Here is a 13,256-nt window from a genome sequence, read left to right as displayed (position 1 = left end):
ACATTCTCACCACTGAATAACTTGTTTTTCTTGTAATTTCACCACGAGACGGTTCACTTCCTCTTGAGATGCCTACTAAAATCACATTTTCCTAGGAGTCAAGTATTTACCTTGACGGGTTACTTTGGCTTCATTTTTTATAAATGTTAGAATAAATAGTGCTGAATAAAAATTGATTTTTAAATTAATATCCTTAGTATCTGATTCTGTAATTTCTCAGAACTATTTTGAAAAAAATTGAAAAGCTGAAAATATACATTCTAAAATTTACCAGTGAACTTAAAATAGTCCTAAACGACTTATACAAAATGGCCCAGAAAAAAATTAATTATGTAAATGTCACTTATTATTCTGATAATAAATTGAAAATTATGAGTTCATCATTTCATCTCAGTCAATGTAGACTAAATCTCTCAACTCAGATAAAAGCTCCAAAATTTAATACTGTATTTATCTGGTTTTCATAACTTTTATGAAATATTTCTGTACCAGTGTTAACCTTCTTTGTTATAGTACCTGCTCTTAAAAACAACATTAAAAACCTTTTATATCATTATTATCCTTGGTTATATAAACTTATTGGAAAAAATGTTTTGATCATTAGGTACTGCACCAGAGGGCTTAATTCAATCCTTAACTGCAGAGATTTGACATTAACTATGAGTGAATATCCACCTTATCTAATCAACAACAACAAGATTTTTCATACAATAGAGAGGGGAGTGTGAATGTGATTATAGAATTCTCAATATAGTTTTTACTTAAAAACTACATAATGCGCATCCTTTACAGCAGTAAGTGTGTAATTACATTGGATTTGATAAAAAATTTCTTCATGAAGACACAGTACAATCAGGCATAAAGAATTTCAAGATATAAGATAATTGTTAAAACAACTGACATAATGTTACACACATGAAATACAACAATTATAGAAATACATTTCATGAAAAACAAAAAAGACATTTAACTCCAAAGATTATAAAGAAAAGAGAATAAAAATACGTGGCAAGTGGAGGGGGTTGTTGTCCCCTCGTTAGTAGCAGTAGTTGCGTAGAAAACAATTCCCTTTGAACTTTGGGAAATAATAGTGTTTTTCATGCCTTTGTACTTTATTTTTTTGTGGTACATAAGGTAATAGAGTAGACTTTTACAATATTTTTTCTATTTATATATTGTCTCTAAAAATCTATTTTTTGCTTCATGCAATTTGAAAACTAATTGAATAAAACTTGGCGGAATTTACTTTTTTTGACTTGTGACTTGTAGAAAGTAGAAAAGGCATTTGTTGTAAAACTAACTGACACTGAAAAGCTTTCTAAATTGTAGTGGCTAGCGAAAGGTTTTTGAAATGCAGTTGATGGCTATTATAATTTACATCAAGTGAATTCTATTATTACACAAGTATTAAAATAATAGCCCTCCTCACAATTTGGGTCCATAAACAGCTTTGGGGTTTTTTGCTATTCTGCTATTTCAGGTTTAAGCATAGCCAGACTAAATTTTATAAACCCATTTAACTCAATATTCATTAAAACAATGTGTATTGGGAGTGAAATTCAATATCATTGTGTCTGCTACTTGCAATTAACTCATCAATAATTTATAACAGGTATTTAATATCCAATAAATTCTCCAAGCTTTGGAAACTCAGAAATAAATTTCCTCACAAACTAGGAGTAATCTTTAGCCAAGAATAAATAAATTCAAGTATGAAGGTTTTTGTGGTTTTATAGAAATTCAGAAATAACAAAGTTAAAATGGATTCAATGTTAGATAAAATTATATCATCCCTATTGATAACAAGAACTCAATGACATTGACAACTTACATTAAATCTTTGAAATATAGCAAAAAAAGAGAGATACACATTCAAGGTACAGCATACAACAGTCCTAACACATTCTTTTCAAAAGATGTCTTTGCATTTGTGTCATTAGCAAATAATGAGGTAAAGAGTTGACTCTTTGTTTCATAAGATTGGCAGAGTTTGGGAACACCTATTTCTTTACCATTTGTCCTATTAAGGTAACCATACTAAATCTAGACCTCTTAGAAGGATTCCTGGATTCACATGTTGAGTGCTATGTACATGGCCTATTACATTCCCAGAGTTTAATTACTGGTTTTATTTTATTTTATTTTATATCTCCTTCCATGAAATGATCATTCTTAGAAACTATCTGCTTCTGCAAAACAAACTTTAGTAAGTATAAAGAAGATAGGGATTTGAAACTTTTAGTTAAAAACTCAAGTTATCTGGGTGGACATAAAGCACACAAGTGCCTTAAAACCAGTCTTTCACACTGCATTTATCAGTAGCAATTGTTTTGTAAACTGTATTTTTTTTAATAAGATGACATGAGTGAGAGTCAACATTGATACTCCGCTTCTTCTTTCAGACATCCAACCACGTTGACGGTAGCGATGATGGTGGCCCCTGTTGTAGACACCTGTGCAGTAAAAGACTTTATTTCACACAGGCAGATAAACTGATGTCAGATGGTATCACTTAAAGCAGTGGATCTCAAATCTTAAAGTGCTTCAGAAACACCTGTAGGGCTTAACACACAGCGTCTGGGCTATCACCCCTAAAGTTTCTGGTTAAGTAGGTGAGGGATAGGGTGGAAGTTAGCATGTCCACTAAGTTCCCAGATGATGCTGATGCTGATGGTATAGAAACCACATTTTGAGAATCACTGATTTAGAGCAAAGGAATTCTGACTTCCCATATGTCACATAACTGCTGCTCTCTGAGTCAGTTTTTTCCTTCTCTCCCCCTTTCCCTCTCAATCTCTCTCCCTTTTCTCTCTTTTAAATTATAAGTAGGTATATTTGGGTCTAAGGAATTTACTCTTCCTCTGAGCTATTACTGGCTATTAAGGCATATTATCAACGTTATTTGAAGTTATCCTCAAACTTTTTAAAGTGCTGTCATCACGATCCGAAAATTACAACTCTCCTTTCATGCAGCATAAATAAGAAAAGAAGTTCTAAAATATACAAAGGGGAGAAAGGAGAGAGTTAAAATACTTTGCTTTCACTGATATAGTGCTGATATTTTACAATATGATCTCAATAAACCTTGTATAAGAAGATAGTTTTTGCTTTGAGTCATAAAAGGCACAAGGTAACAGAATCCCAAATTCCAAGATTTGAAAACAAGTTGTGGATAATTAGGCTGTATTACTTTTCTCTGAGAGTAATGGAAAAATGAAAAAATAACAAAAATTAATTTTCTATGAAAGTTTTTCTTAAACACTGTGCCCCATATCTTTTGTTTCAATACAATCAGAACACCTGTTACCATAATAGGAGATGAAAATCATCTTTCATAAACACTTCTTTTACTTTTAATTTAATTTTCAAGTAAATATTTGAATCAGAAGAATTTTTCAGGGGAATAAGTTTGAATATTCAGTGCTTTGACTCCCAGATCTTACATTTTCTACAAAATATACGATAGTCTATTCATGTATGTGTGAGTTAAGAGCAAGCCCCTCTATTTTTTAACCACCTGGTACTCAGCCCCAGGCCCAGATGGAATCCACTGACATCAACTGTCATTGTAATTAAATTGAAGAAAAAAAAAAAGTGCAACTGCGCTACAAACTTTCTGGTGAAGACCACTGTCCTTGGTAGCTTCACTGCTCTGCCATGACCAAGAATTGTCCCCCAGATTGTTTGCTGCCTTGCACTCTGTCAACATGTCTCCCTCACTAGACTGAAGCTCTTTTGAAGGCATGTTTGCATCGACGCCATCTCATTCCCTAGCACCTAGCACAGTGGTGCATTTTTAATTTAATCCAGCAAGGCTGACTATATCACTTTTTGTTGTTGTTGTTAAAAGAATATAATGATGTGATTTAGCTTATTCTTAAATGTTAAAGTGTTAGAGATGGAAATTATGTTAAAACTTTTACTGTGATAGAGTCTTACTGGCCATATGTTGAGACAAGAAATGTTAGCAATGGTCAATTTGCAAACCTGAGAAAATTGTGTAAATGAGTGAGTATATAGTTTTGTAAGATAGTTTTTGAATTACCTAACACAATATGCTATTTTATATATAAATATTTTCTCAGATATCACATTATAACAACAGTCTTGTGATTTTTTTAAAAAAAAAACTATTAAGTCAACTAACATGTCTATTGTTAATTCAGAATTAGTAATTGCTACTTCTTTTAGTAGCAAAAAAAAAATCATTGGATAGATTCTGGTAATTTTTAGGAACCAATCTGAATGTGAGAGATTAAAATAACAAGGGATTATAAAAAGAATTAGAAATGTTTAAACATTTAATTGACACACATTTTAATACATGAAACTAAAGTGAAATAGCCTGAAATAAGCTCAATTGAAGGTTAAACTTCTAACATCTTTAAATCAAAAGTTGAGAAATCATTTTAAACTGACTTTTTTTTATTTCCAAAGAGCAATAGATTAAAAAAAAAAAAGATCCACAAGTAATTTTAGCTTCACATCATAGGATAATAAAATTTCTGTTCCCAGTGATTTTAAAAAGGATAGTTTTACTCAGGTATCCTTGTCATATGAATAAATATTCTACCAGTTTTGAAGTGGTCCTGCTCCATTGGCTGCTGGGAGTGTGCTTATGCTAGTGAGCACAACTTGCTCAGAAAGTTTTGATATGTTATCAAAGTTGCTGATTTGAGTGGTCAAGGACTTCCGGCTCTCTGTGCTAGTTCGTCCCCTGGTGAGCCGATCCTCCTGGCGATGGTGAACTCCAAGGCAACAGCAAGAAAACGCAGCTTTAAATTCCTCTCGAAATTTTCCTGGCAAACAGAGAGAATGAAAGGAAAAGGAATTATACATAAATGCTTCAACAAATTATGAATAGGGTACAACTGAGTTGCTCCCTTGAGCCAAACTAACAATGAGGTGTAATATTTTGCAAAGATGGGGAAAATAGAAGAAGGAAATTGAGTTTATTGGAAGCTTGGTAGACTCTTGAAACAATGAATATTTTCATAAAATAACGAGGCTGCCTTTCATGTACGGGGCTTGGAATTTGCTTCATTCCTTTATAGTCAAACCTCATATATTTACGCATATTGGTATATTTTATCTACATAACTATAATGGAAGTGATCATCAGTAGAAGAACTCTCAGAGATATTTAGTAATTAAACACAATGAAACTTATGTCATACAAAGCCAAAATTATACAAAAATTACCCCTGCATTTTACTCTAAATAACTGATACTGAAACAATTAAATCCACAAAATACCTAGAAACATACACTCAAATATCCAGAAAATTTTCAGTTTCATAATCTATATAAGAAAGAACAAAAACTGAAGGGGGAAAAATACTGTAGAAGCTATTCCTTGTCTTTAAATTATGGAGGAGATATTGGAGAACTATGAGAATGAATGAAACACTTTTATTAGTGTGAATGGCAGTATTGCGAATCATTTCTTCTCTCTTAGCCTCAGCTACGCAGAGTTATCAGTGATTAAATGAGAAGATGAATGTTCACGGGCCCAGCACAATAGCAGTCACATAACGAGTTATCAGTGATTATCAGTTGCCTCCTCTAACTCACTTTTATCCTCCATACTAGGACTTTGACCTGGTTCTGTGACTTCTGCTTCAAACACTTCTCATTACAACTTCCTCATAGCCTTTACCTGCTTAGTGCGAGATTCAGAGCTTTAGTCATTGTGCTAGTTTTTTTTTAAATAGAACAAAATTATTTCTCACCAATCTAATTGGTTGCCTTTTTTTTCAACCTATGCAAACCAGAAGGCCAAAGATCAAGTTGGAAGATGCAGAAGCTTTATTAAATATGCCACAAAATGAATTTCTATTCTTCCACATAAAATCACCATATATTTGAAGATAGAAATAACAAAGAAATCGCCAATGAGTTGGAGATTAAGGCAATGTAAAAATGTAGCTAATTAAAACATAATTCTAAAATTCAGTCGGGCAAAATGTGATTAAACAATAGTGACTTAAATGACTTTTATAATTATATTGATTCCATAAACAGATACAAATTGTATAAGTTACACGTATATGTATGTGTGTATCATTTAACTTATGTGTTATTTTGGAGTAATACTATTTTTGGTAGTCAGTGGGAAATATTGAGATAAATCCAAGAGATGATACTCACAACAGAAACGTAAATATAGTAAAATATCTAAAAGTGAATAGATCCCAATTCTGTCTCAATTAGGCTACACATTTTGGCAAAGGAATAATATAGCAAGGCAAAACAGAACAAAGTATTTTATATTTTTGTAAATCATGAGTTTAAAGTATGTCATGTAAGATTTTGTGTTATTGATTTCTCAGAATGTTTACTTCTCTTCTATTATAACATTTCTTATACGTTTGACATGGAAAAATCAGTTCATTTTCTCTGATGAGTTCAGTAACAAATACTTTGCCTCAAAAGAGAAGAAACTCAAGATAAATCAGGTCAGGGAAAAAATATATCTCACATAGCAACTAAACTCCTCACATAGTTGAAGAGTGTTCATTGATTCCTCATCCTTGGTTACAATTGTGGCTTATGGAAGAAGAGTTGAAAACTCACCACTGAGAAAATTATAAATAATTGGATTCGCAGCACTATTGGCATATACAAGCCAGTGTGAAAAGGTAAACCAGGCATACACAGTCTCTCTGTCTTCAGTATGGGCAAACATCCCAAATACTCTGCAGGAAAAGAAACAACAGAAAAGTGTCTTTTAAATAATTAAATTCAAAGGTGAACAAGGCTATTGGTAGAGGATGGTCTGACTCCTGTCCTCTTCAGTTGCAGGAATTGACCACAGATTGGTTTCTGACCCCATAATTGGTTTAGAATAACTTCAGTGCCTGAACAGAACCTCCACAGCACAATCAATAAATCAAAAGCCAAATCAGGTCAGAGAAGGGTCTCTCCCTCCCACAAATAGCAGATGCAGTATTTCTTGTAAATAAGAATATGGAAGTTGAATATATATCTTCTTTATTTCATTTTCTTTCTAAATACAATTGAATAATGTTGTATTAATATTCCATTATGTATGTCATTTAAAAATCACTCCTAAATGATAGTCTTCAAGTACTTCTTCCTACTTTCATTTATGTATTGATCAAAGTATCATATGCCTTCAACTCCAATCTTCCTGGACTATCTGAAACTTGCCTTCTGGGACTCCTTAATACCCAGAGAAGAAACAGTTCTCGATGGGCAGAATTTTGGTAATTTTTAAAAATTAATGAGTGTTAATTTTTCATGTATTATTTTAAACTTTAAAAAATGTTTTGTTATGCTATCCTTAAAGACTATTAAAAATTTTTCTCCATACTTAGAAATATTCCATCTATAAATTCTAATCACTAACCTATAACAGATAACTTACAGCTACTCAATAAGATTATAGGCCAAAAATCATATATATTTCCTGCTAAAGTCTCCATCTTCGATTGTCTGTATCAGTGTGTGTGTGTGTGTGTGTGTGTGTTACAGCAAGAAGGCATGACAACAATGCATTTCTGGTATAAGGTGTACCTTATACCATTTCTGGTATAAGGTGTACCTTATACCATTTCTGGTATAAGGTGTACCTTATACCATTTCTGGTATAAAGAGTACTAGAGTTTTACAAAAATACTATATAGAGTGAAATAATACGGACAAAAGAAATTTGTACTATGTTATGACCCTTTACCTCAAAATGTCTTTGAAATCTTGGACAAACCTGAACTGTTGTAAAGAAATTGGTTTTGACTAATTCGGCAAAAAGTTAAGTTTTAAGGAGAAAAAGCTAGGAATGGTTTTTGTGGGAGAAAGAAAAAACAAATTTCATATGCAAGGATAAATAAATATAAGCATTTGAAAAAAAAATGTGTGTGGTAATAAGAAAAACAATTTTCAAATTCTTTTTTTCAAAAGTTTTTATGTTGTGGAAAAGAGTAGAATGCCCCAAAACTTGAAATATCTTAAATTTAACATGGCCTTGCTCCTTTGAAAGTTATTTGTTTTCCTTGGAAAGGAAGGGATTTGAGTCAGAAGAATAAGACATATATTATTGACAAAAAAAGAAGTTGGAAATAAAAGGAAAGAGCAAGTTCTGAGATACAGGAAATCCAAATACGTAACCCAGAGAGAGGTAAATCCAATTTTCATTGAATTTAGACTGACTAAAAGAGAAAAAAGATTAGAAAGAGAAAGAAAGAATAAAACCCATCCAGTAACATAACATGTTTATAAAGTTCTTAAAAGCAGAAGACAGTATCTAGCAGGTGGCCATAATAAATTTGTATTAAATTTCTGTTAGCAATAATAATAATAATAATTAATAAGAGGCAAAGCACAAAAAGATATGGAGGGCAAAATAATTTCTATTTTCTTGTGAGCTGGCATATGTCTCAAGAACCCAGGCCACAAAAAAAATCATATATCTTTAAGGCTGTGACTGTAGTAAATAGTATCACTGAACAGAAGTTTGTTCTCCATTTCTTCTCCATTGAAAAAGCCGTTAAACCATCAAAAACAGGGGCCAAAGAGAATGAGAACCCTTTGCGGCTGATTATACCACTTCTTCTGACTCCAGCCAAAGCTGCTGTTCTTCAGAGTTCCCAGCTGTGAGGAATATAATATTGATTCTGAATCAGGCCAAAGTGAGAGGAGCAATTCTAGCTTAAGTTCGAAGCCTGTTGTAAACAAGAATTGGTATTGCCTTGGGACCAGTCTGTGTGGAACAGTTTCGATAATTCCCAATCAAGTTGGCTGGCCATGAAGTTTAGTGTGTACCACTGCCTCTGCATCTGCTGCTCATGTCATGGGTCAAAAAATTTTAACTTAATAGTTGTGCCTGCATTGTAGCAAATAGCATACTTTCCCTCATTGATTTTTATTACTATCTGCCCTGAGCTTGATTCAGTGACTTCAGGAAATGAATTCTTCTGTTTAGACATTCGACATACATATCTGCCTTGATGGCTTTTTTTAAAAAGTGCTCGCCAATGCACTTTTAAGTATAATTAGAATACTAACATAAGATTCTTATCTCTTTTTATCCTTAAGATATAATTCTCTCATAATTGCCTATGTTTTTGGAAACGAAGTTTTGAAAAACCCGTTTGTTCTCATCAAGAAAGAACTGCAAGCTGTAAATGAGTTGTTACGCATTAGAACTTTGTCTGCATCTAAGGTTTAGCAACTAGCTTGAAGAGATTGGAGAAACATCTGTTTTATGTCTGCCATGCAACTGAGAATACGCATGACAAAAGCACATGTCTGAGCACTCTTAAAGGCTGTTCGCCTTACCTGCTGGTAACAACATAACTGAGTCATCTGGCCTGACAAGGTATCTAAGCAGAAAGTTTAGATTTTTCTCTGGCTTAGTAAAAAAAAAAAAAAAAAAAAAGTTAATTAAGGATCAAGAAAAGGCAGGCTATTTCATTTTCAAATAACAGATAAGTTTTACCTCTTTAGCACATTGAGGATGCTAATTGGTAGATAGCAAATTGCAAATACCAAAAGCACAACCATCAACATCCGGGCTGTTTTCCTTCTGGCTCGGATCTGCTTTATTTCAGCTGCCACAGCGCTTATCCGGGACTTTGTTGGCTGTCCTGGCCCTCGAGGCTGTGAAACAGGCTGCAGGGGCTTCCATTTTCTCTGAACTACAGATGATGTTCCAGGGATCTGAAAGGAGAAGAGACAGACCCTTATTGCAATTTGACTTAGGAAAGTTCCACTTTGGGGAAGTAATTAGAAAACACAGTCAGGAAAGGCTTCCAGACGCCTGAGGTGTGGGAGGTTTGAGCGCCTGTTTCTCCAGAGCATTTGCTGAGCTTAGTATGTGCTTGGCATTAATTCAGACGAATGCCAAATAGGAGTTTGTGTGGAAAAAAAAGTTAAAACATCAAAATTTTGTCAATGTCTAAAGAAAGCTGCAAGTGGAAAAGATATTTCCTTGTAAAAAGAACAAAGCTTGGGAAAGGAGAATGATAAAGGGATGTCAGCCATATTATCTTATTAGAAATTTTTGTTCAGCTCAGATGCCAAAGTTTAAAGCAAAGGAAAACCCAGCAAGTAACGTCAAGCAACCTGTTATGGATTTTTCACGCATCAATACTGCCATCTGCTGCCAGACAGAGAGATAGAACTTAACTACCTGTAGCTTTTCAGGTTTTCTGCTTCTCGAGTTCGGACAAAGCAAACCTTTGAATGAAAGGATATTTTTAAAAAATCAAGCATTTTTTGTTGTTCACTATTTGTAGTTATGAAATTGTTTGAAATCAATTTTGTGGTCCAGCCCTTTAAAATGCACACAAACCCACTGAGTATTTTTTGCGGTCTTACATTAATATTTCAAATAGCTGGAATTTGTAACAGTAATTACACAACTTGTACTTTTCCATTTCTTTTCAAAGTTATTTGATAATAGCAGGGAATCCCTCCAAGTATAATATTCTCTTAATTGTAAGCTCATGAAGATTGATAGGGTTTAGTGAACAGAACAATAAAATTCAGCATGCATAATTTTTTAAAGAGGAAAATGTGCCAACAAACACAAGAAAAGGCCACCTTAGCTCTGTTAAGATTATTCAGCTTTTACTTTCTGTCTCTGTGCGGCAAACCAGTACTGACCAATGTGTCCTTGTGGTCTCTCAGAATAGATGTTCGATAGATTTTGTTGCTTTTTACACCACCAGATCAAAGTCTGTTCGATAATCTTTAATTTGAGAACAGAATTTTACTTATATGTCCACACAGATAAATTAATATGACATTTCCTTTGGCCATCTTCTTTCTTGAAGAGGCAAATGATGTTAACAAAAACCTGCCCTTGAATGGAAAATATCGGATAAATTATTTTTCTTCTCACTCTGTATGTCTTGTCATGTAGACAATCTTTTTTACATAGTAGTGGTTCAACTCAATCTTTTAACCCACTGGTTGGGGAGAGATAGGAACTTTCTCTTCTGTGACTCTCATTTTAAAAAGCAATTTTAAAAAATAACTGAAAAGAATGAGCAATGGATGCTGGAATGTTCCAGGAGACTACTATCATGAAAAGCCTGTATGTGTCTGCTAAATGATCTTGAACTGTCTTCTAAATGATCTCTGATAGATCAATTAAATTTTAGTGATTCTATCACTGACTGTTCCCCTGAAGGAGAGAATTAACATTCTGCATCTGATGACTTCTGCAGCCATTAGAAACAGTTTTCGGTCACCTGAAGTTGGGAGTTCATGACCAGCCTGACCAACATGGAGAAACCCCGCCTCTACTAAAAATACAAAATTAGCTGGGCGTGGTGGCACATGCCTGTAATCCCAGCTACTCGGGAGGCTGAGGCAGGAGAATCGCTTGAACCCAGGAGGTGGAGGTTGCAATGAGCCAATGAGATAACACAATTACACTCCAGCCTGGGCAACAAGAGCAAAACTCCATCTCAAAAAAAAAAAAATACATTTTTCATAAAGAGAAAGCTATGGTCCCTGAAATCGGGGAAAAAAAAAATGTAGTGATGCCCTTTTTAGATAATGATCTAAATAAGGATAGAAGATGCTGAATCCTGCATTCATTTTGAGGACACATAAATTTCTCCATTGATAAGCTGTGTAGAGACATGGAGAATTCAGAGAAACTCCGTATAAAATTAAGAGGAATAACTGACATTACTGAGCTCCAGGAACAATGCACTAGTAATCCTTAATGCATCCCTAAAAGTACATTATTGTAAATCTCAGAGATTTCAATCAAGCAGGCACTGAGAAGGATTAAGTAAAATACATGCACCCCACTTTTATTTCACGATTATGAATAAACTTTATAAATCATATTTAACACAAAAATACACCCTGAAAAATGTATTACCACAGTTATCAATTGGAAATAGCATGTACGTGATGGACCTTAAAACCTACTCTGTCTTAAAAAATGTTTGTGACCAGGATAAAGTTATGAGGAAGAGGCAAACATGCTACAAAGATTAAAAATATTATGAATAAACAATGAATTTGCCAACTTACATGAAATGGACAAAGCCCTTGAAAGACAAAGATGACCAAAACTGACTCTGTACTTACAAACTATGCTAAAAGAAAATCTCCAGGCCCAGATAGGTCCATTAATGAATTCAATCAAACAGTAAATAATAAATAATTCCAATCTTGTTCAGACTTTTAATGAAATGTACAGAAAATATAATATTGTCCAACAAATTTCATGAGGCCACATTTATCTTTATAATCAAAGATATGGCAACAAAAGACAGCTAACAACTAAATATCCTTCATGAATAGAGATAGAAAGCTCTTTAAAAATATGTTATCAAATTAAAGCCTGCAATATATAAATAGGATAATACCATTTGCTCAATCAGATTTATTCTAGCAATGCAGTGTTGGCTTACCACTCAAAAAATCAAGTCTTCTCTCACCACTTGTACTCAACATTGTACTGGACTTTGAGCCAATACAAGAAGAAAAGAAAAATAAATAAAATGCCTACAGATTGGTTCTATTGAGAAGAAATTATTGCTTACAAAGATCATCCTAAAGAATCTACCAAAAACCCACTAGAACTTATAAAAGAATTTAGCAAGGAGCAGGTCACTAAATCAATAAACAAAAAAATCAATTATACTTCTATATACTAGCAATAAATGGAAAATTAAATTTTAAAAGTTTCAATATCAAAAGAATGTGTTTTAGGCATACATTTCATAAAATATATATATATAAGTATATATATATTTCATTATATATATAAGTATATATATTTCATAATATATATAAGTATATATATATTTCATAAAATATATGTATAAGTATATATATATTTCATTATATATATATACTGAAAATGATGAAACATTGCAGAGAGATAATAAAGAACTCCTAAATAAATATATTCATTGTGGCCATGCATTAAAAGGCTTAGTATTGTTAATATGGCAATTCTCCTCAAATTGATCTACAGAGTTAATGCAATTAATCACGTTCAATATTTTGAACGACAGTCTTTTTTCTGGAAATGAAAGTACTAATTTTAATTTTTTATGAAAGTGCAAAAGACCTGGAATAGCCAAAGCCATTTAAAAAAAGAATTTATTCTTTTTTAAACTTTGGTTGCAAGACTTATAAAAACTCATTTCAAGATTTATAATAAAGGTACAATGAGTGTTTAAGTGTATTTGTGATTGTGTGTATCCCAGAGGACTAGTCTGATGTGTATATATATTTGATACTCACCTCATTTATAAAGT

At 33.0% G+C, this 13,256-nt stretch overlaps 1 protein-coding gene across 1 annotated transcript in view; it reads right to left on the bottom strand.

The window, feature by feature from the left end:
* Nucleotides 1-462: 462 nt before the first annotated feature.
* HCRTR2 (hypocretin receptor 2) overlaps nt 463-13,256 on the bottom strand; it is a 119,512-nt gene continuing 106,718 nt past the window's right edge. Inside the window, exons 6-8 of the mRNA XM_024929204.4 lie at nt 9,461-9,681; nt 6,577-6,698; nt 463-4,799 (exon numbers count right to left, since the gene is read on the bottom strand). Of these exons, the coding sequence (XP_024784972.1) occupies nt 4,570-4,799; nt 6,577-6,698; nt 9,461-9,681 (573 nt within the window). The 3' untranslated portion in view covers nt 463-4,569. The remainder of the gene's footprint in view (nt 4,800-6,576; nt 6,699-9,460; nt 9,682-13,256) is intronic.

This window comes from Pan paniscus, chromosome 5 (genome assembly GCF_029289425.2).
Source record: "Pan paniscus chromosome 5, NHGRI_mPanPan1-v2.0_pri, whole genome shotgun sequence".
NCBI classification, from domain to species: domain Eukaryota; kingdom Metazoa; phylum Chordata; class Mammalia; order Primates; family Hominidae; genus Pan; species Pan paniscus.
This window is presented reverse-complemented; position numbering and strand designations above follow the sequence as displayed.